This window comes from Formica exsecta, unplaced genomic scaffold (genome assembly GCF_003651465.1).
Source record: "Formica exsecta isolate Colony F162 unplaced genomic scaffold, ASM365146v1 scaffold21, whole genome shotgun sequence".
In the NCBI taxonomy this organism is placed as follows: domain Eukaryota; kingdom Metazoa; phylum Arthropoda; class Insecta; order Hymenoptera; family Formicidae; genus Formica; species Formica exsecta.
Genome location: NW_021849398.1, coordinates 2532471 through 2555872, shown reverse-complemented (window position 1 = coordinate 2555872; position 23402 = coordinate 2532471). Strand labels below are relative to the sequence as shown.

The window sequence follows — 23402 nt, the reverse complement described above, 5'->3', positions numbered from 1 at the left end:
GTGTAGAGTCGGTCCTTCTGATTTCTTTTTTTACTTTAACAGATTCATGTGTAGATGAACGTGCATTAATGCGCGCAACGGACACTGCATCATGCAATAATATTATTATTCAAACTATCAAACGCTCTCGATGTGATAACTCTTTTTAATTATGGGTAAGTTTGCAGCAGCTGTGAACCATTTCATGAAAAGCATAATTGTGGATAAACGTTTTAGAGGATTCTACGGAAGCACAAAAATGGCAACAACATCTGTCCCTCCTGCGAGAGCAATATGTCAATTTGTACAATGCAAACTTAGAATTGCAAAAGGAGTACGCTATCGCTACAGCTGAGAAGCAAGAAAGTGGATTTATCAATAGACTTCTGGCAACTATAGCATCTTTATATTGTCAACATCATTACAGGTATTCTATATATAACTTGAAACTCTCTTTGTATGTTTTTATAATATAATGTAGAACTATATATAAAAAAAATATTATTCTTAAAATATATATCTTTCAGTGATATAAATATAAAATTAATTGATCAAGAAATACCAGCACATAAATTTGTATTGTCTGCCAGGACTGATTTTTTTAATGATGCAGCTCTTATTGAAAAAACTGTTTTAGGTAATTTATTTATGTCTGTTTATTTTATATTTGTGATTATTAATATATCATTATATATATATTGTATAATTCTTTTTAGATTGGAGCAATTTAAATAGCGCTGTAGCATTAGTATTGTTAAAATGGATTTATACAGGCAAAGTATCTCAAGAACATCTAACATTGGACTTAATGAAAGCAGCAGCTGGCTTTCAATTGTCAGAAATGGTAGATCAATGTGAAAGATATCTGATTGGGACAGTGGGATTAAAAGATTGTGTAGTATTGTATGCAGCAGCTGAGGAATTGGGTACTTCAAAGTTAAAGGAGCATTGCAGTTCCTTAATTTCAGCACATTGGGTAAAATTATAATATTTCAATTCTAATAACATTATTATCTGTATTATATCTAAAATATTTATATAACTTACAGGAAGATTTAAGAGGCGAAGATTTCAAAGAGATGCCAGGTTCTTTGCTATACAAGTTATTGCAAACTAAGAGTAAATATCCTTTACATGCAGCAGTACGCTTGATGCGCGAAGACGTTGTGTTTCTATACTTAGTGGAAAATAACGCTGAGGTGAGTCTCCTTTTCTTCTTTATGATATGATGAGGGGAGTTCTTTTTCTCTTTTTATGGTGAAATTAAAAAGTCTAACGTGATGTAATATGCATTAAAGTAAATTTTATTGAAATAATTAAACTTAAATCTATTGTGATACGCGTGACAATTTATATATTTCATACAATATATTAATATACGAAAATACTGTGCTGTTAACATAGAGGGACTTAATATTATGATATGTTTGTTAGGAGATATATTTTAAATATCCTAATATATGTTATCAATTTACACATTCACAGCTCAAGTTTGAATGTTAAGTACTTGTATGCACAAAGTACACTTTGGTTATAAACATTAAGAATATAAATAATAGCTTTTATTTTTTTCAATACTTTTAGTTTATTATCTTTTGATAATAAACTTGAATTGAATAATGAACTTTTAATAAGCTTGAAAATATAGTTACTAGTAATTTGAACTGTTTGATCACTTAGAAATTCCGAGCATTAATAGAGGTAATGATGATTAGCTCCATATTAGAGCTATTATTAATCGACAATTCCGAATTTGATCGCGATCAATCACCCTATATTAATTAAGACTTTTGGTCTCTCATTATATTCAATCATGACATCAAAAACAAGAAATCATATAAATTTTTTTATGGAAAATACATTTTGAAATAAATTTAGATTTTTCAAGTTATTATTCACACTCGGTAATATAAATTGATAAAATATATACAAGACAATTTTTATTTATTTGTGGATTAATAAATAGCTAGTAAATTTTGGTCAGTTGTCATAACTGTCTGCTGTCAAAGTGGTGATATATGAGAAAACTTATTAATTTTGGTATCTTATTAGAAAACAATTTATATGATTTCTCGCTTCTAATATCATAATTCAATGTGACTATAGTGAGGGAACAAGAGCTTTAAAAAGTTTGATGGGATTACCTGTAACAAGGCACAATAGGCGTATCTTTTGCTCTCCCAAGATATATATATAATAATTATAGTGAACTCTAATTTCATTAATAATTGCAGACATAAAATTTATATAAAAAAGCTTGGCATAAAAATAGATTTGTATACTTATATTCATTGTAACATCTTTTATAAATAGAAATGTTTTAGAGATAATTTATTAAAATATAATTGATGTAAATTGCAAATTTAATTTAGGAGAATTATTATCTATAACACAAGATAATTCAAAATTGACTAGCGAAAGAGATTTTTTTTATTTTTGTGTATAATATCGATTATTTTATTCAATTATTCTAATGTTATTCTAATTCATAAATAGAAATATACAAAATCAAATTACTTAACAATTTTTTAAAAATAAATTAGCTATTTATAGCCATTCATATTGAATAGACATCAATATTTTTGTATTTTATGGTACAATATTTGCAATTTGTTGCAAAGGATCTTATTTGCCCTCCCAAAATTATCAGAGAAGACTGCATCTCTCTTTCTCTTATGCATTAAATACATTCTTTTAAGTAACACATTGTGTGCCATGAACTGAAAAATTTTACATCAATCTTACAATCAGCAGAGCTAAGATTGTTCCACATATTTTCTTAAACATTCCTATTTGTGAAGGAGATGAATTGCACAAATGAAAACTACAAAAACAATATTCAGGTGGATCAGTTGGTGCTCCCCTATGTTCACCTATAAAGCAACCTTCGTCATAGGCAGTTGTTATGATCTCTTCCTTTTTATGCCACTGCTTATTAACATCATTGTAAACATGAGAAGTATATTTCTGTGGTGTGCAGTCTCTCTGAACAGTGGTTACTGCAGATGCTAAAAGAAATTTTTCAAATAAACAATTACATTATTATTCAATGATTACTTTATCGATATTGTCAACCTACTTTTAGATTTATATTGAACAGTTCTCTTCATACAAAGTGTTGAAGTTGGACAAAATGTCTGAAATTTGGCACTCCCATCAAAATGGGCACAAAGCAGATCTGTGTCTTCTGGTCTTGTCAGTGTCATGAGACATTTGAAACATGAAATGCCTTCTGCCTGTGCTCGTGAAATATCTATAAATTTTATAATATATTAATCTCGAAGTTTTATTTATTTCTCTCTGATTATAATAATCAAAATATAAAATAAAAGAAATATACATACATGATAAAATACTGATATATAATATCATAATCTGTAGATTTGGCTTGAAATTGCACATTTTATTCACAATATTATTTGTAGTCCTTATTAAAAAATAATTATTTAAATTAACGAGGTATTTGTGTGATTAATTTATTCCAGCAATAATAAAATCTGAAACAATGTTCAAGATTAATTAATGTAAAGTTCTTACTTTTTTCTAAATCTTATAGAAATATTTTATCTCTAATCTTATTAATCTTATACATATTTAGAAAATTTAATTCTCTTTGACTTTTAATTAAGTTTTTATTAAAAATTGTTTTCTAAAATTCATTTGATCTATATGTAATTTGCTACGAAGCACTTTTATTGCCAAAGCAATTTCATGTAAATAATTAAATTTATATCTTATATAAGACATTTTTTTTACGTTTCAAAATAATTACAAGTAATCACTTTTTTTATTTTAGATAGATACCTCTTTGTTTGACGTTTATTAAAAACTCAGATTTCACTATATTGAAAGTCTTGTTTATTTCTGTGCTAAATTTCTAAATCATAATTTTCTGGTCTTATAATTTTCTTAATTAATGAAAATTGATGTATCAACCTCGTCGATACTCTATACATATATATATATATATATATATGTGTGTATATCCTGCTATCAAATACAGTAACATACGATCATGATACTTCTAAGATACACCTATCACAGTATTACACGATTCGCACGCGCCGTGTAACGCATTGTAACGACTTATTTCGCGATACACGATATGATCGTTGCCGTGGAATTTTTCTCCGTCTTTCTCGCGTAGAAACGCATAGAGAGCGACTGGTCGACAGCCGATTACGGTCGGTCGGATGTACCGCCGGCCACGTCATCTGCCTCGAAAGTTTTTTAATACTCTTGCGTCCTCCTCCATGTATATCAGAAAATAATCTCCATACACTTTCTCTATAAACGCTTTTTCACACTGAACCGATGTTGTTCGTGCCATTACAGTGACTCGATCACCACACAGCCACGTGCACGCATACATGCAGGCGCACGCATTACGGTCACCGTACACGCGCTGATAGTCAAATCAGTGGTTCTCAAATCTCAATCTTTTTTACATAAATCTATAATAAAAAGCAAAAGTATCGCATATTTTTTTTATTATTTTTATATTAAGATTATCTATATTTTTCTTTAAAAAATTTTTATTTTTTAATAATATATGATTATTTATATAGCTTCCAAAGGCAGTCAATGCGGTAGATCACAAAGGAGAAACGGCTCTAGAAGTTGCTCTAAAAAGTCGTCAGCCATCTCTAGCTCGCACTTTAGTTGAACATGGAGCAGATCTGAGTGCGAAAGATGCGAGGGGTTTATCTCTCCTTCACTCAGCAATTCTGAAAGGAGACTCCTATTCATCTGAATTTATAATTGAACAATTGGAAAACAACAGCAATGTGCAGAAGTTATGTGAACCTGTAAACATTATCGATGGTGCGAAAAATACAGCTGATCTTAAGCAATTGGAAGGTTGTACTGCCTTACATCTAGTAGCGAAGCATAATACGGAAAGCATGGTAGCAGTTGGATCAAGATTGCTTCAAGCAGGGATCGATCCAAATTTACAAGACCATAGAGGATGGTAAATATATTTCTTTGACTTAAAGTCTCAAGACTTACATTATTCCGAATAATGTAAAAGCTAAATAATTATTCGTAGAATTTGAAATAGGATTTGTAGCCTCTAATTTAATATCAAATATAATTTTATACTTGTTTATATTTACAGGACTGCACTTCATAGCTGTATCTCGGAGAGGAACGATATGCTGTTTGATCTGTTACTTGAGGCAAAGGGTATAGATATAGACGAAACCACAAACGAAGATGATACACCATTGTGTTTCGCGATGAAGACGGATCCCTTCAACGAGTACTTCGCGTCTAAATTGTTAACTAAAGGCGCTTTACCGAATCCGATTTATAACATCACTGGAGATACATTGCTTCATATTTTGACGCGAGAATGTAGAGAAGAGGCAGCACTATTCTTAGTGGATTATTGTAAAAATAACTTAACGAAAACTAACAACGAAGGTTTCACGATATTACATGAAGCATGCAAGGTTGGCTTAAAAGATCTGTCTCGAGCTTTATTAAAGAACGGACTGCCAACCGATGTTGTCACCTTTTCCACCGGTGACACGCCGATTCATTTCGCCATCTCGAATCTATACACAGACATAGTCACTGAATTATTAGATATTTCTGATTCGAGTTCGCAATTAACTATTAAGAATAACGCGAATGAGACGCCTCTGAGCTTAGCTATAAGGGCACCATTCAAAAAAGGCAAAGATATTGTATTGGCTCTGATAAAAGCTGGAGCTAATGTGAATGAACGCAACAAGGAAGGCCTGACTTTGTTGCATCAGGCAATACTAAAGGAAGATTCAGCTACCGCTATATTTCTGCTAGAAAATGGTGCTGATATGAATGCAAAGTGAGTTTATTAAAATCACAAAAATCTATATCTACAATTGCAAGATCGATATTATTAATAAATTCGTATTTTAATATGTGCAGAACAGCCAATGGAGAAACGCCGTTACAACTGTGCGTACATTGTAGACTAAGCGAAGTGGTGGAAACTCTTTGTAGACGAGGTGTGGATCCTTCAATAGGATGCCCGTTATGGGACGCTTTAGACTCGGATCAAGAAGACACCGCGTCAATCTTGGTTAAATACGGAGCGGATACCGATTGTTGGAGTCCTGGTCCCGATGGCTGTCAGCAAACACTGCTACATAGAGCTATCGATGATAACAAGGAGGATATCGCACAGTTTCTGATCAGAAGGTACTGATTTGCGCATTTTTTGCTCAAGGAAAATGAAAAAATTAATTGTAGATTTGCTAGAAATAAGAAAAATTATATTAAAAAATTGTTATCTTATTTTTTTTAATCGTGATTTATATCGCGATAGATACGATTATGATTTAAAATATTGCCATTATTGCATTATTTTGTTTCTTTTTTAAATGATGATTTATATCGCAGCGGATGCGATTTGAATGCTCCGAGACGACCTGGTCTAGATGGTGCTGGTGGAGATGAGGCGAAAGACGAATGTACGCCGTTACATTTGTGTTGTCAATGGGGATTGGAGCAAGTTGTTCAAACGCTCATCGAACATGGAGCCGACGTAAACGCCCGCGACGCGGAGGGAAAGACTCCTGTACATGTAGCGATACAGAATCAGCATTCGCAGATAATCTCTCTTTTGCTGTGTCACCCGAATATAGATCTGAACAAGAGGGATAAGAAAGGACTTACGCCATTCGCGACTGCCCTGACGGTCCGTAACAATAAAGCCGCGCAGGCGATATTAGAGAGATTACCTAAGGCCGCCGAACAATACGACAATAAGGGCAGAAACTTCTTGCATACTGCCATACAGAAGGGTGACATGGAGAGCATTCTGTTTTTATTATCTATACAAGTACTTGAGTTTAATATACATAAATCTTTATAATTATAAAGCATTGGGATGTAAAGAACTGTAATTACAGCATCGCTATTCCTCTTGTCGTAGGTAGATGTAAATTCAAGAATACATGATGTTACACAAACGCCTCCACTGCATCTCGCTGCTATGTCAGGAAACGAGATGTTGGTGCGAAGTTTAATATTAGCGGGTGCTCGTGTTAATGATACTGATGCAAATAGGAACACCGCGCTGCATGTGGCGGCTAAAGCGGGACATGCCACTGTTGTCTCCGCGCTATTGCAAGTAAGACAAAATATTTAACGCAAAGAATTCGTGTTGTATACCGAAACTGATAGTGTATCTAATTTAACATATGTTAAATTATCAATTGTTTGTTTTATAGAACAATATTAACTTCGACGCGGTGAATGCGGATGGTGACAACGCGTTGCATGTAGCTGTAAGAGAAGGTCATGTATCAGTGGTACGGACGTTATTGACCGAATGTACGCTGGATGCGGAGGCTGTGAATCTCAAAGGCCGTAATCCTCTACACGAGTTAGCCAGATGCGCTAGGGACAATGCTGCAACGATATGCGATCTATTTTTAGAATGCATGTCGCAATATCCCGTCAATAACGCAGGTATAAAGAATATGTAATAAATTTTCTCTCTCTTAAAAAGACTAAAATTATTCTGAAAGAAAAACATTATAATTTCTTAAGATTAAATGCATATATTATACAAAGCGTGTATGTCCTACGAAGTCTTTATTTCAGACTTAGATGGAAACACACCGTTGTTGATTGCATACATGAAGGGAAATGGCAATCTTTGCAGAACATTGGTAAAAGCCGGAGCATGCTTAGGTTCGATGAATAAAGATGGAATTACGATCTTCAATTATCAAGTAGCAACGAAACAGTTATTATACAGATTATTAGACTCTCTAACGCAAGAAGCGCCGTGGTCTGACAAAGATTGCTGCTTAGAATGCGGAACGAAATTCTCTCTTACAATGCGCAAGCATCATTGGTATGAATGATTTGTATATTCTAATGACAGTAATTGAATATATCAATCTTAGAGTGGCACAATTTTTATTGTATTCTTTCCTTTTTTTTAGTCGGCACTGTGGACGTATTTTATGCAGCAAATGTTCGGGTCAGGATGTACCAATTTTGAAATTTGGTTTAAACAAGCCGGTACGTGTATGCAACATATGTTTTGATGTATTGCTGGGTACCGGCTCTCTTCAACCATCATAATTAAGAGTTTATACATAAAAATTGATAGATCATTCTCCGATGTTTTTTATATGAAAAGAAAAAGCAGATATATATGAACTGAATCGAAAGTCTGTGCATAATTATATGTCATTGATATTTTATGTATCCTATTGTATACACATTGTTCATGTTAAGATTTGTTAAAATTAGCTCATAGAATTGAAATACAGATGATGAAGAGGCTATATGTCGATATAATTTTTATCTCTAATAATTTAATCTTTTTATTGCTAGCATTTCATTATATATATACAATGTTGAGAAATTAAGCTTTAACATTGCGAACAACAATTGGATCTTTATAGGAATATCATACAATTACTTAAGTTTACTAAACAGAGTTTTTGCGACGCAATGATCTACACATTGCACGTAATCAAGAAGTTCCTCTAAACAAGTTTCTTCTGTATTGGATCTTGAATTAACACGATTATTGCATGTGGTCAATTTCTCTTGAAAATTGCTGCATTTTACTTCTTGAGAGCATTGCTCCTACGATAAGAAAAATTATTAGAATAAAAGTAATGCTGGATTATTATAAACATATTAAATATTAATTCCTAATTTATTAGTAATGATAAAGTTATTAGTAACTGTAATAACTGATTATAATAATTCCAATTTATTGGTTAATATGACATATTTTATATTTTCACATATATATAAATATACATTGAAAATATATATCGAAGAAATCAATACATTTATATAAACTCCGGTTATAATCAGTGATTAATTTATCAAATAATATTTGCAGTATTCTGTGAATATAGTTAGAATAATCATTTCTTGTTTAACATAGAAAAGAGAGATAAATTATATAATTAGATTTTTTTACTAGGCGATCTCTTGTCAAATTAAGTTAATTGAAGTTTGTGAAGAGATCTTAATGACTTAAACTTTAACGAGTACGTCTTTACTCCGAAAAGTTAGTGATGCATTTGCATTCCCATTCAAAAACAATATTATGTAATAATTGTATTACTTACACGAAGTACTTTTTGCGGATCTACCAATTCTTCTTCTTCTCCCTCGTCGGCCTTCACTACCGGCAAGTAACGTTTGAAAAAATCCTGTATGACTGGCATTTCTCTAATTAGAAATTCCTGTATTAGAGATCGATTAGCCTAAAGTTATCTTTCGGTAAAAGCTCCGCGAGATAACCACCAATGGCTGCGTTCGAAAATCTTACCCTGGGTAAAACAGTTATTCCATGGCCGTTCAGAAATTAACCATCGGTTAAAGTTACCTCGCCAGGTGCGTTCAAAAATGACGATGAGTAAAACCCGTATCAGCTACGCATTGAAGATTGAAATTGAATATTCAAGATTGAAATTTGAACAATCAGGATAAAGAAATTTTAGTTTTTCATTAACTTTTTGCTTTGATTTAGCTTTTGTTTTGATAGTCAAATTCCAATCTTCAATTTTCAATGCGTAGTCTGATGCGGGCTTCAAAAATTGATCAATCACATCAAATGTGAATAATCAATTGTTACTACACCTATGCGGCCTAATTCTACTTCATGCGCTTAGTAGGATTTCCAAACGTAGTCATAAATGACCATAAGATCTAGAATTTTAAAAAAAGTACATGAGAACAATCACATATCGCGATTTATCCGAATCGATTGAGCGCCTCTTATGTTGCGTCGACCAATCAAAATAAAGAAATCTTTGCTCCTTTTATCCTGATTGGTAAATCAAACTCTGACGATAGATTTTTGAACGCAACTCTGCATATAAAACACTGAAATAAACTCTGGCGGACAATTAACAACCTCTTGCTTTTCCACAAATAATAATAAAAAAAAAAACCATAAGATCTAGAATTTTAAAAAAAGTACATGAGAACAATCACATATCGCGATTTATCCGAATCGATTGAGCGCCTCTTATGTTGCGTCGACCAATCAAAATAAAGAAATCTTTGCTCCTTTTATCCTGATTGGTAAATCAAACTCTGACGATAGATTTTTGAACGCAACTCTGCATATAAAAAAATAAAATAAACTCTGGCGGACAATTAACAACCTCTTGCTTTTCCACAAATAATATCAAAAAAAAAAAAAAAAAAAAAAAAAAAAAAAAAAAAAGAGAGAGAGAGAGAGAGAAAAGAGAGAGAAAAAAAGGATATACTTCTCGAACAATAAGACAAAGAGATGAAAGAGAAAATTTATGTGCGCATATCGCATTTACAAATACAAAATCGCGCGCTATTTCGAAAAAAAGTGCACTTATTTTTCCCCCACACCATACGATTTTTCATGGTAATCGTGCAACTTCCGAGCTTTATCTTTTGGAACTCGAGTCAATACAACGTCACGAGCATATTTCTCTCATCGTCAGCAATATGTACACTTCGTCCGGTTTTACATCATAGTTAATCATATTACAGACATTGCATACATTGGCACAATGTCAGCGTTTCCGCGAAATTTTGTCGAATATTTTTGCGCGTTCATGGAAGAAGGAAAACTAGAGGCCCGTGACTCATTTGTTTTCCGACGATGCCAGGTCCAGAGACTAAAGGATTTTTATCCGCGAGATACACGAGGCCTTGACACTTGACACCAAACCTCGCTTGAGAATTTATGATAAGCGAAAAAAAAAGAGATCTCGTCAGTCCTCAGAATAATCAAGATTGCGGCTGGTTGTCTGACGAAATTCACGTATCCATGAAATGGTATTTTTCTGTCAATTGCTTCGGCAATGGCGTCATCCGCAAAGTTACCATCCGAATTAGTTCGCCGCGGAATACGAAATCACATTTGACATCGCGAGGCAGGCACGTGGACATAGTCGCGTGTTGACCATTAGAGATATATATATATATATACACAATCTTAAAAAAGGCTAAACAAATCGAAACGTTTAACAATAATTATAATTAGAAAGAAAGATTAAAAGAGAAAGAACGATTGAGTTTGGAAAAATAAAGGAATAATCCTCCGCGATGTAATAGAATCGCACAGAAGACGTGCTCACATAAAACATACCGTTCGTCTTGAACTGCCGCGCAATTATCTGTTACATTCGCCTTTTCGCAAATTTATACAGCGTAGGGGAATGCGCAAAGTGCAGCTCGCGTGCGTGAACACGCTCACAGGTGCGTTTACTCGTGCTCGTCAGCCGAGAGCATCGTGCGTGTCGTCGAGCGCGCACGCGAGGCGACAGCGGGAGACTTGTCGGCGCGTTTCTTGCCGCGGAACTGTCAATGGTTCCGACGAGAACGGTCGAGAGAGGATCGGTTCGATAACTAAACAAGGACGCTGTCTCGCTCGCACACTATCGCTGGACATTACAAAAGTTACATGCTCTTGTAGAAAAAAAAACCGCAACGTAACTGGATAAGGGTCTAAAGGTTCTAGTGGAAGACAGAGGAAGAAAGAGAGAGAGAGAGAGAGAGAGAGGGCAAGAGTGAGAAGGAGTGGCAGGGAGAAAGGAAGACAGAGAGGCAAAGAGGAGTAACGAAAGAGTGAGATTCCCTCGCTAGTTCGACGTAGCTCGCGATCGAGAGATGGACGCTTTAAACGGAGGATTCTACTAGACGAGAGACGTTTTCAATGGGTCATCGTCACGACGGTAACTTAGTTTAAAAAAAAAAAATAAATAAAAAAAATCGAGAAGCGCTTTTGAGGTTATGTGTTGTTGAGAAAACGACGTACTCTTCACTGTCGCGTGATAAAACGACCGTACGAGCGAAACCGGAGGGACTGCATCGTAAGTTTGTGATTGAGATGCGCTTTCGAATCTGATTAAAGATGCTGTATTGATAACGCCACTCGGGGATCATATCGATCCACTAGTGAACTGCTTTGCATCTTCTCGACGAGAGAATGCATTTTTGTGCAACAATCTACGAAGTTGTCGAAGTTCCGCGCGATTGTTTTCTTTAATGTAAATTATACGCGTACAGTGAGAAACGGAGAAAAAGAGAAAGAAATCACTAAGAATGCTCGTTGACGGTCTGTAAAATTTGTCACCACTAGTAATAACGTGATAATTTTTGTGGTTATTGAATACTCCGATCGTTTAATCACGCTGTATTGTTGATATAATCAAAGTATATCGAACATTTAATATTTTAACAACGAATTCGCTATTTTTGTAACTAAAGTTAATTATTTTTAAGTGACACACGAGAAATAGTGATGTGCAAAAATTGTGTTACACTGATTTGCAATTCATTATGAAAATGTATGTAATTTGTTTATGTGTTGATAATCACAGTTTAATCCTTTCTCAAAGGATGTGAATAAACTTTGAGTCGCATAAACTAACTTACATTTATCATAATATTGATATTGTTTAAAATTTGGTTAAACGTTTGCGACAGAAGTTTACATGAATGGATGATGCTTGGAGGCAATGAACGGCATGGAGAGACATGGTCATGGACATGGACATTCACATGCGCATTCGCATCGTCATCGCCATTCCCATGGCACTTCTCAGAGCACGTCGCAAAACTCGAGTCAACCGCCTTCGAAACATAGCCACGGTCACGTAATACACTCACAGAAAGATACAGCTGTGCCACAAGTGACTCAAAAACAGAGGAATTACAAGTTACTGGTCGATCCGTTTTTAGTTAAAGGTGCAACAAAACTATGTAGATACGATGGAACTGTTCCAGGAGATCCGACATATCCGCAGGTTCAACCTCGAGATCCCAGATCGCAATTGACAAGAATCTGGACTAGACTTGAACAACTCGATCTACCTGTACCTAGATTTAAAATTGACTCAAATTATTGCGGAGAGCCGCCTCCGCTTGAAGTAACGTTTTGCCATTTAAATGATAATATCGATAAGACATTTTTAACAAACATGGTTCAGAAATTTGGATCCATAGAGGAACTTCTTATTTATTATCATCCAGTAACTAATAAACACCTTGGTATAGCGAGAGTAGTGTTTGAATCAACTAAGGCATCAAAGGCATGTGTGGAAAAATTAAATAATACATCTGTGATGGGAAAAGTGTTGAGGGTTTTTTTGGATCCCTTTGGGGAAGAGTGCAAGAAGATGTTTGAGGAGTTAACGACGGAGAAAAAACCGGAGAAGAAGGTAGAAAAAGAGGTGGTGAAGCCCGAGATTGAGCAAGAAAAACATCAAACACCAGTGGAAAAGGTTTTACCCGAGGAGAGGGAAGACTTTAGAAGTAGTAAAAAAGCTATTCTAACTGTAGACAAGAACAGAGAGCCATATGTAGAAAATTCGAGGTATAATAAATATAGGGATTATCCTACACCAAGTGGCAGCACGGGTAGTGACTTGGGTTATGGAACAGCGCCGAGCGAACTGAATTATTCTAGTAATTATTCTCAAAACTCTACTCCTGCCACAAATTATGATTTTTATTACGGCAATTATCATCATCAACCTCCAAGTAGCTACCTAGCTAGTATACCGCAAAATGTATCGCAGAATATACCAGTCCAACAAAATTCAAATGTCTGGTGGAGTAACAACTCTGCGACAGCGGGGTATACACCTTCAGCATCCGGTTGGCCAATTCAACAGCACGCGACTAATTTGGACAGTGCTAGTTCTAACATAACACAGATTAGTAATAAGACTTCCAATGCAAAACTGCATCATACTCCTAAAAAGGAAAAGGAGAATCAGGTTATGACGAAAAGTGCATCGCGTGATTCTCCTGACGAAGCTCGCAAGACGTTAGATTTAGATACAAGAATTGCTATGTTACTAAAGGACAAAGCGGGTGGAATGGCACCCCCATTTTTACAATTTGGCAGCGACTCAGAAGATGACAAAAAGTCTCTACAAGACGACAATGAAATGTTATCGGAGCCACCCAGTCCCTTTTTATCACACGAAATTTATAAGCAATGTTTCGAGAAAATGGTAGAAAGAAATAAAGAACGAAGAAAAGTTCATGAGAATAGCATCAGTCAGTTTTCCGTGGATGAAGATTTGGGTAGTGTTATAAGTTCCAGTGAAGACGAGGCGTTATTAGGAAGTTATAGTCCAGCACCTGACGACAATGAACCTGAACCACCTAAAGAACCACCTCCACCTCCACCACCTGATGACGACAGAATGTCTCTGAGTCCTTTGAGTTCAGGAGATGAAAAGATTGAAGAAGTGGGTTTATTTATATATTACATTAATTATATATGTACGCATACATTATTTTATACAAAAATATCTTTTTAATATATAGGTAATAGCACAAACTGAACCTTCGAGTCAACTGTATCCAGCAGCTGGTTATCCAGGAAATTTAACTCACTATCCCTCTAATGATGTTTACAATTGGCCGCGACCGGCGCAGTATCCTTATCCTTATGGAGCAACCTACTTGCAGAGCCATTATCAACCTACTACAGCGTCTTTCTCGGGAACAGTCGGAAATCAAGGGGCAAATTATTATTCCTCTTTTCAATCGCGGTTGCATGCTATAGCAAACTATAGCATCACAAAAGATCCACAGGCAAGATTATTACATTGCATTGATATAAGATTGAATCTGTAAATTTCGTATTTTTTTTTATATAAAAGCATGTTTCGGTTAGAAAATATTTAAAATATTTCTGTTTAGGGTCCTACCATCAATGGAGTACTGAGCAGAGTAGTGAATGAATTGAAGCAAATTCTAAAAAAAGACTTTAATAAAAAGATGATAGAAAATACAGCATTCAAATTATTCGAGGTTTGGTGGGATGAAAAGAAGTCGGAGAAGAGCCAAACTCATGATAGTGGCGAGAATGCTATCGTCAATAACACGACGAAAGAAGACGTAAAATCCCAAGGATTATCATCTTTATTAGAGCAAGCAACACCGTTAGGACTCAATTATGATGGATTTGGTTTGGGTATTAGAGCTAGCATGCCAAAGATGCCTTCATTCAGGGTAAGATGATTTCATATTGTTTTTATATTTTATTTTCTCCAACAACATCGATTGTTACATATCTGTTCGTTATTTCTTTTTATCTGCAGCGTAAGATCAAAGCTCCAAGTCCATTACCGCAGGATGAGGATAGCCGACAATCGGGTCATGCTGATATGGAAACGATCGAAAGCGATAGCGATCTGGATGTACCACCGGCACAAAAAACGAAGAAAGCGATGATCTCTCTTCCGAGCGTCTCTTCCTCGACATCGTCTTCGTCTTCGTCTCTTGAAAGCAGTAGTGAAGAAATCAGTTCTAGTGAATCTTCCGATAGTTCAAATGAAAGTTCTGATGAAGAAGCTTGCTTTGAGGATGCGGTATGTATAATAAGCGAAGATTTAAAAAGATAACAGTTATATCAATTAAAATTGGTTTATTTTTTTTAGCAAGATACAGACAGCCGCATGTCTGATCACAGGCCATTGGCTTGTAATAGTGAGGATCCTGATATATTGATGGAATTTGCGATCCAAAAATCATTAGATTGCCCCACGCCGACTGGTAGAGAAACTCCGGTACCAGATATCAAAATTATAGATCAAAATTCAAACGATTTCCCACAAATCGATAATGATAATCTGATTAGCTCATTATCTTCTCCTGTGAAATACGAGAGCGTCAAAGAAGAAGAAAGAATTTCTGAGAAATTGCCTACCACGGAAGAAAAGCCATTCGTTGATGTGTGCGAAACTTTGGATAAGGAAACGAAGGATGCACTGAAAATCACCGAAGAGAAAGAATCACTGGTTGAAGCAAAACCTGCACCGACGATAACGCCGGTAAAGGAAGAAGTACTACCGGATATACAAAAAATGGAAAACTCGGCTGCGGAAGCCTTGATGACTTTAGCTGGACGAGATAATATCATACGTCATAGGAGTCCGGGCCCTATACAACCTAATATTATCAGAGCATTGCAGACGATGTCGACGAAATACATCAATGACGAACCTATTTTGAAGGAAAACGAAAAGATCGAGATGTTCAGCGAGATCCCCACAACGGATTCGGAGGAAGAAAGCTTAGAAATCAGAAGATTAAGGTTAGCAACCAGTTTAACATAAATTTTTAAATAATAATTTTTTCTTGTGTACATAATATAATATGATGCATATATACTAAGATTATCGTTCTGTAATAACGACGAAATATTGCAATATTTTATATAGGTATCAAGCAGAGACGGATCTTCGATTAAACGGGCAGCAAACACCAAGTTCGCCTGGTTCTCAGGCTTCGCAAGTATATATGGAACATTCGTATTCGTTGCCACCTGCGCAACCGGAGCCCGTAGAGTCGGTGATACGCGTACCGCCAGCCTCGGTGAAAGTAAAACATCCGAAGATCGTCAAATTATCGAAATCAAAGGACAAGATTCATAAAGTGGATAAACAAAAATCCAAGAAATATACAAAAGTGCACAGTAGTCATCAGAATCACGAAGGAGAAAAGGAGAATATCCAGAATGATTATATATACGATAAGTTACCTAAACAAATTGTGGAATCGAAAGTCACGTACAAAGAGCGAGACCTTATATCGGAAATGGCTATTTTGTACGAATTTTTAACAAGAGGTATAGACGCGGAGGATGCGGAATACTTGAGAAGGAGTTACGAGGCTTTATTAGCGGATGATACCCAAGGTTATTGGTTGAATGATACGCATTGGGTCGATCATCCGCCGACGGATATACCAAGTCCCGCGAAAAAGAGGAAACGAGACGAGCTCCGATTACATGCGAGTGGAAGTGCTAGAACGGAAGGATATTACAAAGTCGATATTAGAGAGAAGGCTAAACACAAAGTAAAAAATTAAATATATTTGATATATACAATATATATTCTCTTTAACAAAATGAACATTTTTTTTTAAATTTGAAGTTTTGACACATATTTCGATATATAATATTGTTTTATATTATAGAGTTTTTATATTTATAGGAATTATATGAATAATCAAATTTATGTAGAGTAATCGATTTGTTCTTGCAGCACCATTATGCTCAAAGTATACAACGCAGTAATGATGTGGAAGACAGTACCAGTTCTTATATTGGAGGAGATAGTGTAATGAACGGTCCAAAGAATAATTCTAAAGCATTGACCGGTAAAATGCAGGCGCTTTCACGCGAGGCAAGAAGTAATCAACGACGGTTACTAACAGCTTTCGGAATTGATACTGATAGTGATCTTCTCAAATTTAATCAATTAAAGGTACATATATGTATAAATGTATATATATTTTCAATATCTAAAATTTATATGATTCATTTATTCTAATATACACATTTTATGTTTCAGTTCCGCAAAAAACAATTAAAGTTTGCCAAGTCTGGTATTCACGATTGGGGCTTGTTTGCCATGGAACCAATCGCGGCCGATGAAATGGTTATAGAATATGTAGGACAAATGGTTAGACCAGTTGTCGCTGACTTGCGAGAAGCCCAATACGAAGCTACCGGAATCGGTAGTTCTTACCTCTTCCGTATCGATTTAGATACAATTATTGATGCGACAAAATGTGGCAATTTGGCGAGGTTCATAAATCATAGTTGCAATGTGAGTCAATTACAATCATCTATCTTTATAATCTTGAGTGGCTGTGCAATATAATAAATACATTCTCTATATGAAAAAGAATTATAGCCTAAATGAAAATTCAATTTTTGATGAATCAATAGAAAAATATAACCAAAATCCAATATTAATTAATCTGAGAGTGGAAGAGAGGCAAAATGTTTGCCATGTATTTTGTATAGTTACCAAATTTTTATTTCTTTTAGCCGAATTGTTACGCAAAAGTAATCACGATTGAAAGCCAAAAGAAGATTGTAATCTACAGTAAACAACCAATAGGAGTTAATGAAGAAATTACATACGATTATAAATTTCCATTGGAGGATGACAAAATCCCTTGCCTTTGCGGAGCTCCTCAATGTCGGGGTACCCTCAACTAAATTGTTTTTTCTTTTTTCCGTCTTCTACACTTCATCGCGCCCTACTCATATTTTTGTAAATACTTTCCCATGTAAACATTTTATAAAATGCATTGGAAAAAAAATACTAAATTATGTTAAGATGCGTTCTTCCTACTTTATTATTATGAGAGCCCTTTAATACAGTGTGTGATTTTAATATTTGGGAAAACAAATAGAGAACAAATATATGAAGCATCACACACACTATGTATTAAAATTATTTTTCAACATCTCATTTTTTTGTATTTATTATCCGCCACTGTGAACGTTAAATGATAAATATGTATTAAAAAAGGAATAGAACAACATTTGTGTTTAGTGTGCAATCATAAATGCCATTATAAATTATATGTATATATTTTATGTGTATTCTGTACATATATAATTATAACAAAATGTTTATATATGTTCGTATTTTATCGTATATAAGGTATTATATATACAACCCATTCTATAAAATTGATATGAAATGAGAATCCGATTTTGAAAAACTTATTTCCGAAAAACAAATATTTTTCGTCAAACGACCAATCCAATCTCTCAACATTCGAATTCATGTAATATTGGTTTAAGGATCTACAGGGAGGGGGTGTATACGCTATTGCATGCGAAAGTGTAGGTTATGGTTTCCTGCAATTTTCTGAGATTTTCGTCTCTGAACTCTGAATTACTCGTCTGATAAACATTGGTAAATCAGTATGAACAAGGTTTTCATACATTACAAAAACGTGTCTAAAAGATTAAAGTGAAGTGATAGTTCAACAATACATTTTTGAAAAAATGTGTCGAAATATGTAGTGTTTATTAATAACAATTAAACTTTCATTTATTGATCATTGTGAACATGAAACGATATATAAATAAATTGTGAGTTAATAATTTGGCATTATGGCAGATCGTCTGACACAGTTACAAGATACTATAAACCAGGTAATGCAAATTTTATATTTTTGTTTGGTCGTTTATTTTCTCAGAATCTAATTTTATCGGATACATGTTAATGTTTGTTGTTTTAGCAAGCGGAACACTTTTGCAACAGCGTTGGTATTTTACAACAGTATTCTACACCTAGCAAATTTCCTGGTTTTGATCGCATTGGTACTCCACAACCACATCAGCCTCAAGAAGGTAATAATTAGTTCTCATATTAGAACATTGGTATTAAACATACATGGTTTATTTGTTTTAGATTATGCTGCTTTATTTGCGAATCTCATTGCGAGATGTGCTAAAGATATAGATACATTAATAGAGAGTTTGCCAAGTGAAGAATCATCTCAGGAACTGCAAGTAGCCAGTCTTAGTAGACTTGAACAAGAGAATCAACAGGCTGGTGAGCAATTGGAAGAAGTAGTGAGACAAGGAGAAGCACTCCTTCAGCGAATCCAAGCTGCTCTGCAGGATATAGCGCAAAGTCAATTAGATATGCAAAATCCCTCGTCTACCACCGTGATTAACATGAATCTTAACAATTGTAATATAAAACAAGAAACGTCTATAAATTCCGTGCCTTCAAATAACACACATCAACTATCGGATCCTTCACCTAATTCAATAAATCAATGACATATTTATGATTTATTGTAATTATTTATAGTGAAACATTTTTGCAATATATAAATAATCAAATCGGTACTAGTTCGTTTTTTTTTTTTCCATTATAATATTGATTGAGACAATAAATGGAACAATAGTTTACAATTTCATAATATTCCTGTATTTTGGTATAATTGCTTATAGTGAGAATATAAATTTGATGGCGACATAATAAGTTTTAAAAAACAAAAATAAAATTTTTTTACACAAACTATATTATAAAATTAAAAAACAATTTCATCCAGAGAAAATAATAGCTTTAATATAGCTGTTATTGAGTTTTATTGAGCTGTTTTAGGATATATCAGTCCATATGTGCATATGTTTAGAGCTCAGATTCTAGTATCTTACAATGTATATCAATTATGTGAATAATGTAAACGAAATAAAAAATTGGAATTCTTTGGATTGAGATGCTTTGTGTTTTGATTTGTTACCTTATTTCTAATCATATTCTTTTAGGAGGATTATGATATACACCATCTTTAAGAATCTTTGAGAATTTTAAAAATTTCAATTTTTGAACTCATACATTTACTTCCTCAGATACCAGACTTTATTATATGTAATATAGTTTAATAATTCTAATATATGTGCACAATTTCTTTTTTAATACATGCAATATAATTAATAATTCCGTTCTTACGTGCATTCTCTCTCTTTTTCTTGATTGTTAATTTTATTTATTTTTTAAGCAATTGTCTAAACGCTTAATTCAGTATTGTGGGCCTTCAAGTTTATTTATTAATCGATTTATTTATTAATAACACTTTATTATATCGTGGCCATTATAAACAGGTTAAATTAATCCGAATAAATAGAAGTTATATAATTGAAAAAATTGTATCTTTAAAAAAAATGTTCCGAGGATTGATTTGTAGATTCTATTATAAACTTTTTAAATCTAACGACGCATACTGTCTCCAAACTCAACGATTAGGTTACATTAAGTAATTGCATTGATCAATCAAAATTTTACAAGTAGAATAAAATATATTTACTTATATAAAAATACAAAATAGAATAAATTTTTCACAAATATAGAACTTTATTCTTTCATTGAGTTTAAAGATATGAGAGTTTTGATTGTACAATATTTTGTTATCTTTTTTTTATATTCTCTGCATTTTTCTATAAAATATATTTCGATTATTTTATGATGTCTTTTTATTAGTTCACAAAAATTGTCAAGTTCAACGTGGAAAAGATTGGAATGTGGCGATCATAATCGAACAGAAATGTGCATCGATAAACCAACGAAGTGGCCAAGCGGCAAGAGAAGCAATTTTGATTTTCACGATGAAACCGAAGCCGCGTTTAATGAACAGATAAACGTTGAATTGAAAGCATTTTATTCCTACCTATCTATGGTATGCAAACAGTGTAATTTTTTTATTTTTAAATATAAATGTCTATTTTAAATATAAAATAGATAGCCTCTGTAATATATTAACAATAACTAATAATTGCGTTATCTTTATTTCTTATTATACAGGCTGCATATTTCGGTCGCGTGGACGTCGCTTTACCGGGTTGCGAGTCATTCTTCATGCAGATGCATCGCGAGGAACACGAACATGCCCTGAAATTTTTAGATTATGTAAAGATGCGTGGCGGAAAGGTGCATTTATGCGCCGTGTCCCCGCCAGATGATCAAGATTGGAAATGTCCGTTGCACGCGTTCAAAGTAAATTTACAATTTAAAACAGTTTCTATAATTAAGCAAAAAATATGAAATATACACTCCCATTATGTAAATATTAATGAATATTTCAATGATAAATCTTTGCGGTCAATAATTTAGATTCAAGAATCAATATAATTGCATTATAAACATATTTTAGCTGATTAATGTTTCTCTGTATATAAATTTTTTTACAGATGGCATTGCAATTAGAAATTCAAGTCAGTAAAAAATTGGTCGCGGTAAACGCTGTAGCGGAGAAGCATACTGATTTAAATGCGAGTGATTTCATCATCACCGGTTTTATGGAAGATCAAATGAAGAGCGTGAACGAAATGGGAAGATTAGTGACTGTGCTGTCTGGTATCGGAGATCAAGCATTGGCGCGATTCATGTTCGATAAGGATTTACTCGATAGTTACGTCCAGCCAGATTACAATGTTTTGAAAAGTAAATTTCAACGAAAAAAACACGACGAGTAGCTACTTATTCGTCCTTTTTCGAATTTTCGCAGAATTATACCACATTTTCGCATATTTAATATAATGGATATTGAATAATTAATAATGAATACATTTCAAATTTACCGGTATATATATATATATATATACCCAGTCAGCCACGTCTGTTCTAGCCATAGAGTTCCGACTGACAACTTGTCGGGTTCGGACGTGTTTTAGCGTGCTGCGTATGTCCTTTGTTTGGACCTTTTTTTGGACTTTCTCCTCTCCTAAGAGGATTTTTGCTTATATTTTTTCAAATCCATAAGAAACAATGGTGTATGGGCGACTAATGCCCAACCAGCCATAAAAGAAGAAGAGTTCGGAATATTCCCAGTCAGCCACGTCTGTTCTGACAGATATTGCCAAGTGCTTGCTACAAATTATTGTCAGCAAAAAGGCTACAAATTTGGTGCAAGAGTTGTTATTACCGATTAAGCTGGCAGATTGCCGGCAAGAACCAAGCAAAGCTTGCTAACATAGCTAGACAGCAAATTGGCGGCAGAAACCGAGCAAAGCTTGCTGACATGACTGACATCAGATTGTCAGCAAAAACTGAGCAAGATCTGGAGTGCGCAATCTGATGGCAAATTGGCAGCAAAAACCGAACAGAATCTGCAGTTTATTACAAAGTATTATAAAATAGTTCAGTCGCTTATCGCTATGCGGCGCGTTATCCATTATCTATACCCGTATTCAAATTCTTGTCATGAGTGTATATAAAGCCTGCAAAATGCTAATAATATTATACCCATACAGCACAGAACATTGCAGCAACATTGCAACATTGCCGCAATGTTGCTACAATGTTGCAATATTGTTGCAATGTTGCTGCAATTTCTGTGCTGTATGGGTAATATATATATTTCTATCAGTTCAATTTTTGACACAATTCTTATACAGGAAATTCAGATATTGAACTGATTTTTGGCAAATCGGACAGATAATTGTTCGATTTTCACTTATTCGAACAATTTCTGTCCAAAAAGATCTTTAATTTTGTAAATTAAATTATTTAAATTTACTTATACGTTTTAAAACATTAATATATGATTTTATATAACAATACTGTAATTTGTCTTATTTTTGCCATCAAAAGAACGTCAAAAAATGGTCTCCCGTAGATGTGATATATTTTGGGTCTTATGAGACCTAACTTAGGATGTCTAATTATCTAATGGTCATTTTATGACCAAAACTTATCATCATTTTGTTACTTATGGTTGAGACTTTAAATCCATTTAAATATACTATTATATATGAATGGCCAAAAGCTGTAGAATTTGTTCGGTTTTTGCTGACAATCTGCTGTCAGATTGTCTTGCGCAGATCTTGCTCGATTTTTGCCACCAATTTGACGTCAAATTATGTCAAGCTTTGCTCGGTTTTTGCCGTCAATTTGCTGTCAGGTTATGTTAGCAAGCTTTGTCACCAAAACACAAGCTTAATGCGGACACAGATGGCACTGGATTTGTTACCAAGTTTTGAGCGAATTTGATGCCAATTTGGCAACAATTTGTTATCAAATTGCTTACTGGGTATATATATATCAAGCGACGCGAAGTATATGTACATAAAAATACATTTAGGCCGGTATTCATAGTCCGTTCTTATATTCAAGATCGTCTTA

At 34.1% G+C, this 23402-nt stretch overlaps 6 protein-coding genes across 17 annotated transcripts in view; 4 read left to right on the top strand and 2 right to left on the bottom strand.

The window, feature by feature from the left end:
- The window catches only part of LOC115234854 (rabankyrin-5), a 10267-nt gene extending 1994 nt beyond the window's left edge, over nt 1-8273 (top strand). For 8 of the 9 annotated variants that reach the window (XM_029806209.1, XM_029806208.1, XM_029806207.1 and 5 more), the window contains exons 2-14: nt 43-155; nt 217-406; nt 507-616; nt 696-955; nt 1029-1178; nt 4548-4951; nt 5099-5812; nt 5896-6168; nt 6370-6811; nt 6905-7102; nt 7203-7443; nt 7567-7834; nt 7926-8273. In XM_029806209.1, the coding sequence (XP_029662069.1) occupies nt 152-155; nt 217-406; nt 507-616; nt 696-955; nt 1029-1178; nt 4548-4951; nt 5099-5812; nt 5896-6168; nt 6370-6811; nt 6905-7102; nt 7203-7443; nt 7567-7834; nt 7926-8067 (3396 nt within the window). In that variant the 5' untranslated portion in view covers nt 43-151 and the 3' untranslated portion in view covers nt 8068-8273. The remainder of the gene's footprint in view (nt 1-42; nt 156-216; nt 407-506; nt 617-695; nt 956-1028; nt 1179-4547; nt 4952-5098; nt 5813-5895; nt 6169-6369; nt 6812-6904; nt 7103-7202; nt 7444-7566; nt 7835-7925) is intronic. The other variant, XM_029806212.1, reaches the window with a different exon arrangement.
- On the bottom strand, nt 1263-4356 carry LOC115234864. The gene is made up of 4 exons (XM_029806223.1): nt 3784-4356; nt 3324-3476; nt 3059-3232; nt 1263-2987 (listed from the first exon to the last, which is right to left on the bottom strand). Exons 2-4 carry the CDS (start codon nt 3379-3381, stop codon nt 2710-2712), a joined length of 510 nt encoding a protein of 169 aa, XP_029662083.1. The 5' UTR covers nt 3382-3476; nt 3784-4356; the 3' UTR covers nt 1263-2709.
- LOC115234865 (cytochrome b-c1 complex subunit 6, mitochondrial) lies at nt 8172-9311 on the bottom strand. Its single transcript, XM_029806224.1, has 2 exons — nt 9078-9311; nt 8172-8580 (listed from the first exon to the last, which is right to left on the bottom strand). Exons 1-2 carry the CDS (start codon nt 9174-9176, stop codon nt 8407-8409), a joined length of 273 nt encoding a protein of 90 aa, XP_029662084.1. The 5' UTR covers nt 9177-9311; the 3' UTR covers nt 8172-8406.
- A 978-nt stretch (nt 9312-10289) lies between these two features.
- Nucleotides 10290-18224, top strand: LOC115234852 (histone-lysine N-methyltransferase SETD1). Of its 4 annotated transcripts, none has more exons than XM_029806202.1 (10): nt 10290-11672; nt 12430-14201; nt 14281-14550; nt 14659-14970; nt 15060-15329; nt 15399-16054; nt 16182-16818; nt 17007-17228; nt 17316-17573; nt 17798-18224. In XM_029806202.1, the coding sequence occupies exons 2-10, from the start codon at nt 12459-12461 to the stop codon at nt 17969-17971; spliced, it is 4542 nt and encodes a 1513-aa protein (XP_029662062.1). In that variant the 5' UTR covers nt 10290-11672; nt 12430-12458; the 3' UTR covers nt 17972-18224. The 4 variants fall into 4 exon arrangements, with proteins under 4 accessions (XP_029662062.1, XP_029662059.1, XP_029662061.1 ...); XM_029806199.1 differs by having other exon boundaries at nt 12427-14201; XM_029806201.1 differs by having other exon boundaries at nt 10290-11810.
- Nucleotides 18225-18552: 328 nt separating this feature from the next.
- LOC115234863 (mediator of RNA polymerase II transcription subunit 21) lies at nt 18553-19997 on the top strand. The gene is made up of 3 exons (XM_029806222.1): nt 18553-18922; nt 19009-19120; nt 19182-19997. The coding sequence occupies exons 1-3, from the start codon at nt 18881-18883 to the stop codon at nt 19556-19558; spliced, it is 531 nt and encodes a 176-aa protein (XP_029662082.1). The 5' UTR covers nt 18553-18880; the 3' UTR covers nt 19559-19997.
- Nucleotides 19998-20826: 829 nt separating this feature from the next.
- On the top strand, nt 20827-21810 carry LOC115234845 (soma ferritin-like). The gene is made up of 3 exons (XM_029806191.1): nt 20827-20958; nt 21072-21275; nt 21470-21810. The coding sequence occupies exons 1-3, from the start codon at nt 20827-20829 to the stop codon at nt 21752-21754; spliced, it is 621 nt and encodes a 206-aa protein (XP_029662051.1). The 3' UTR covers nt 21755-21810.
- Nucleotides 21811-23402: the final 1592 nt, after the last annotated feature.

Bases quoted from the DNA above. Each gene is read 5' to 3' on its own strand.
- LOC115234845 (XM_029806191.1), top strand. From the start codon at position 20,827: ATGTGCATCGATAAACCAACGAAGTGGCCAAGCGGCAAGAGAAGCAAT. The intron at 20,959-21,071 runs GTATGCAAACAG...TTATCTTTATTT, and splicing joins TTTATTCCTACCTATCTATG to CTTATTATACAGGCTGCATA. The intron at 21,276-21,469 runs GTAAATTTACAA...ATTTTTTTACAG, and splicing joins GTCCGTTGCACGCGTTCAAA to ATGGCATTGCAATTAGAAAT.
- LOC115234863 (XM_029806222.1), top strand. From the start codon at position 18,881: ATGGCAGATCGTCTGACACAGTTACAAGATACTATAAACCAG. The intron at 18,923-19,008 runs GTAATGCAAATT...TTGTTGTTTTAG, and splicing joins TACAAGATACTATAAACCAG to CAAGCGGAACACTTTTGCAA. The intron at 19,121-19,181 runs GTAATAATTAGT...TATTTGTTTTAG, and splicing joins ACCACATCAGCCTCAAGAAG to ATTATGCTGCTTTATTTGCG.
- LOC115234865 (XM_029806224.1), bottom strand. From the start codon at position 9,176: ATGCCAGTCATACAGGATTTTTTCAAACGTTACTTGCCGGTAGTGAAG. The intron at 8,581-9,077 runs GTAAGTAATACA...TTCTTATCGTAG, and splicing joins ATCCGCAAAAAGTACTTCGT to GAGCAATGCTCTCAAGAAGT.
- LOC115234852 (XM_029806202.1), top strand. From the start codon at position 12,459: ATGAACGGCATGGAGAGACATGGTCATGGACATGGACATTCACATGCG. The intron at 14,202-14,280 runs GTGGGTTTATTT...TTTAATATATAG, and splicing joins GAGATGAAAAGATTGAAGAA to GTAATAGCACAAACTGAACC. The intron at 14,551-14,658 runs GCAAGATTATTA...ATTTCTGTTTAG, and splicing joins GCATCACAAAAGATCCACAG to GGTCCTACCATCAATGGAGT.
- LOC115234864 (XM_029806223.1), bottom strand. From the start codon at position 3,381: ATGTGCAATTTCAAGCCAAATCTACAGATTATGATATTATATATCAGT. The intron at 3,233-3,323 runs GTATGTATATTT...TAAAATTTATAG, and splicing joins ATATATCAGTATTTTATCAT to ATATTTCACGAGCACAGGCA. The intron at 2,988-3,058 runs GTAGGTTGACAA...AATTTCTTTTAG, and splicing joins TGTTCAATATAAATCTAAAA to CATCTGCAGTAACCACTGTT.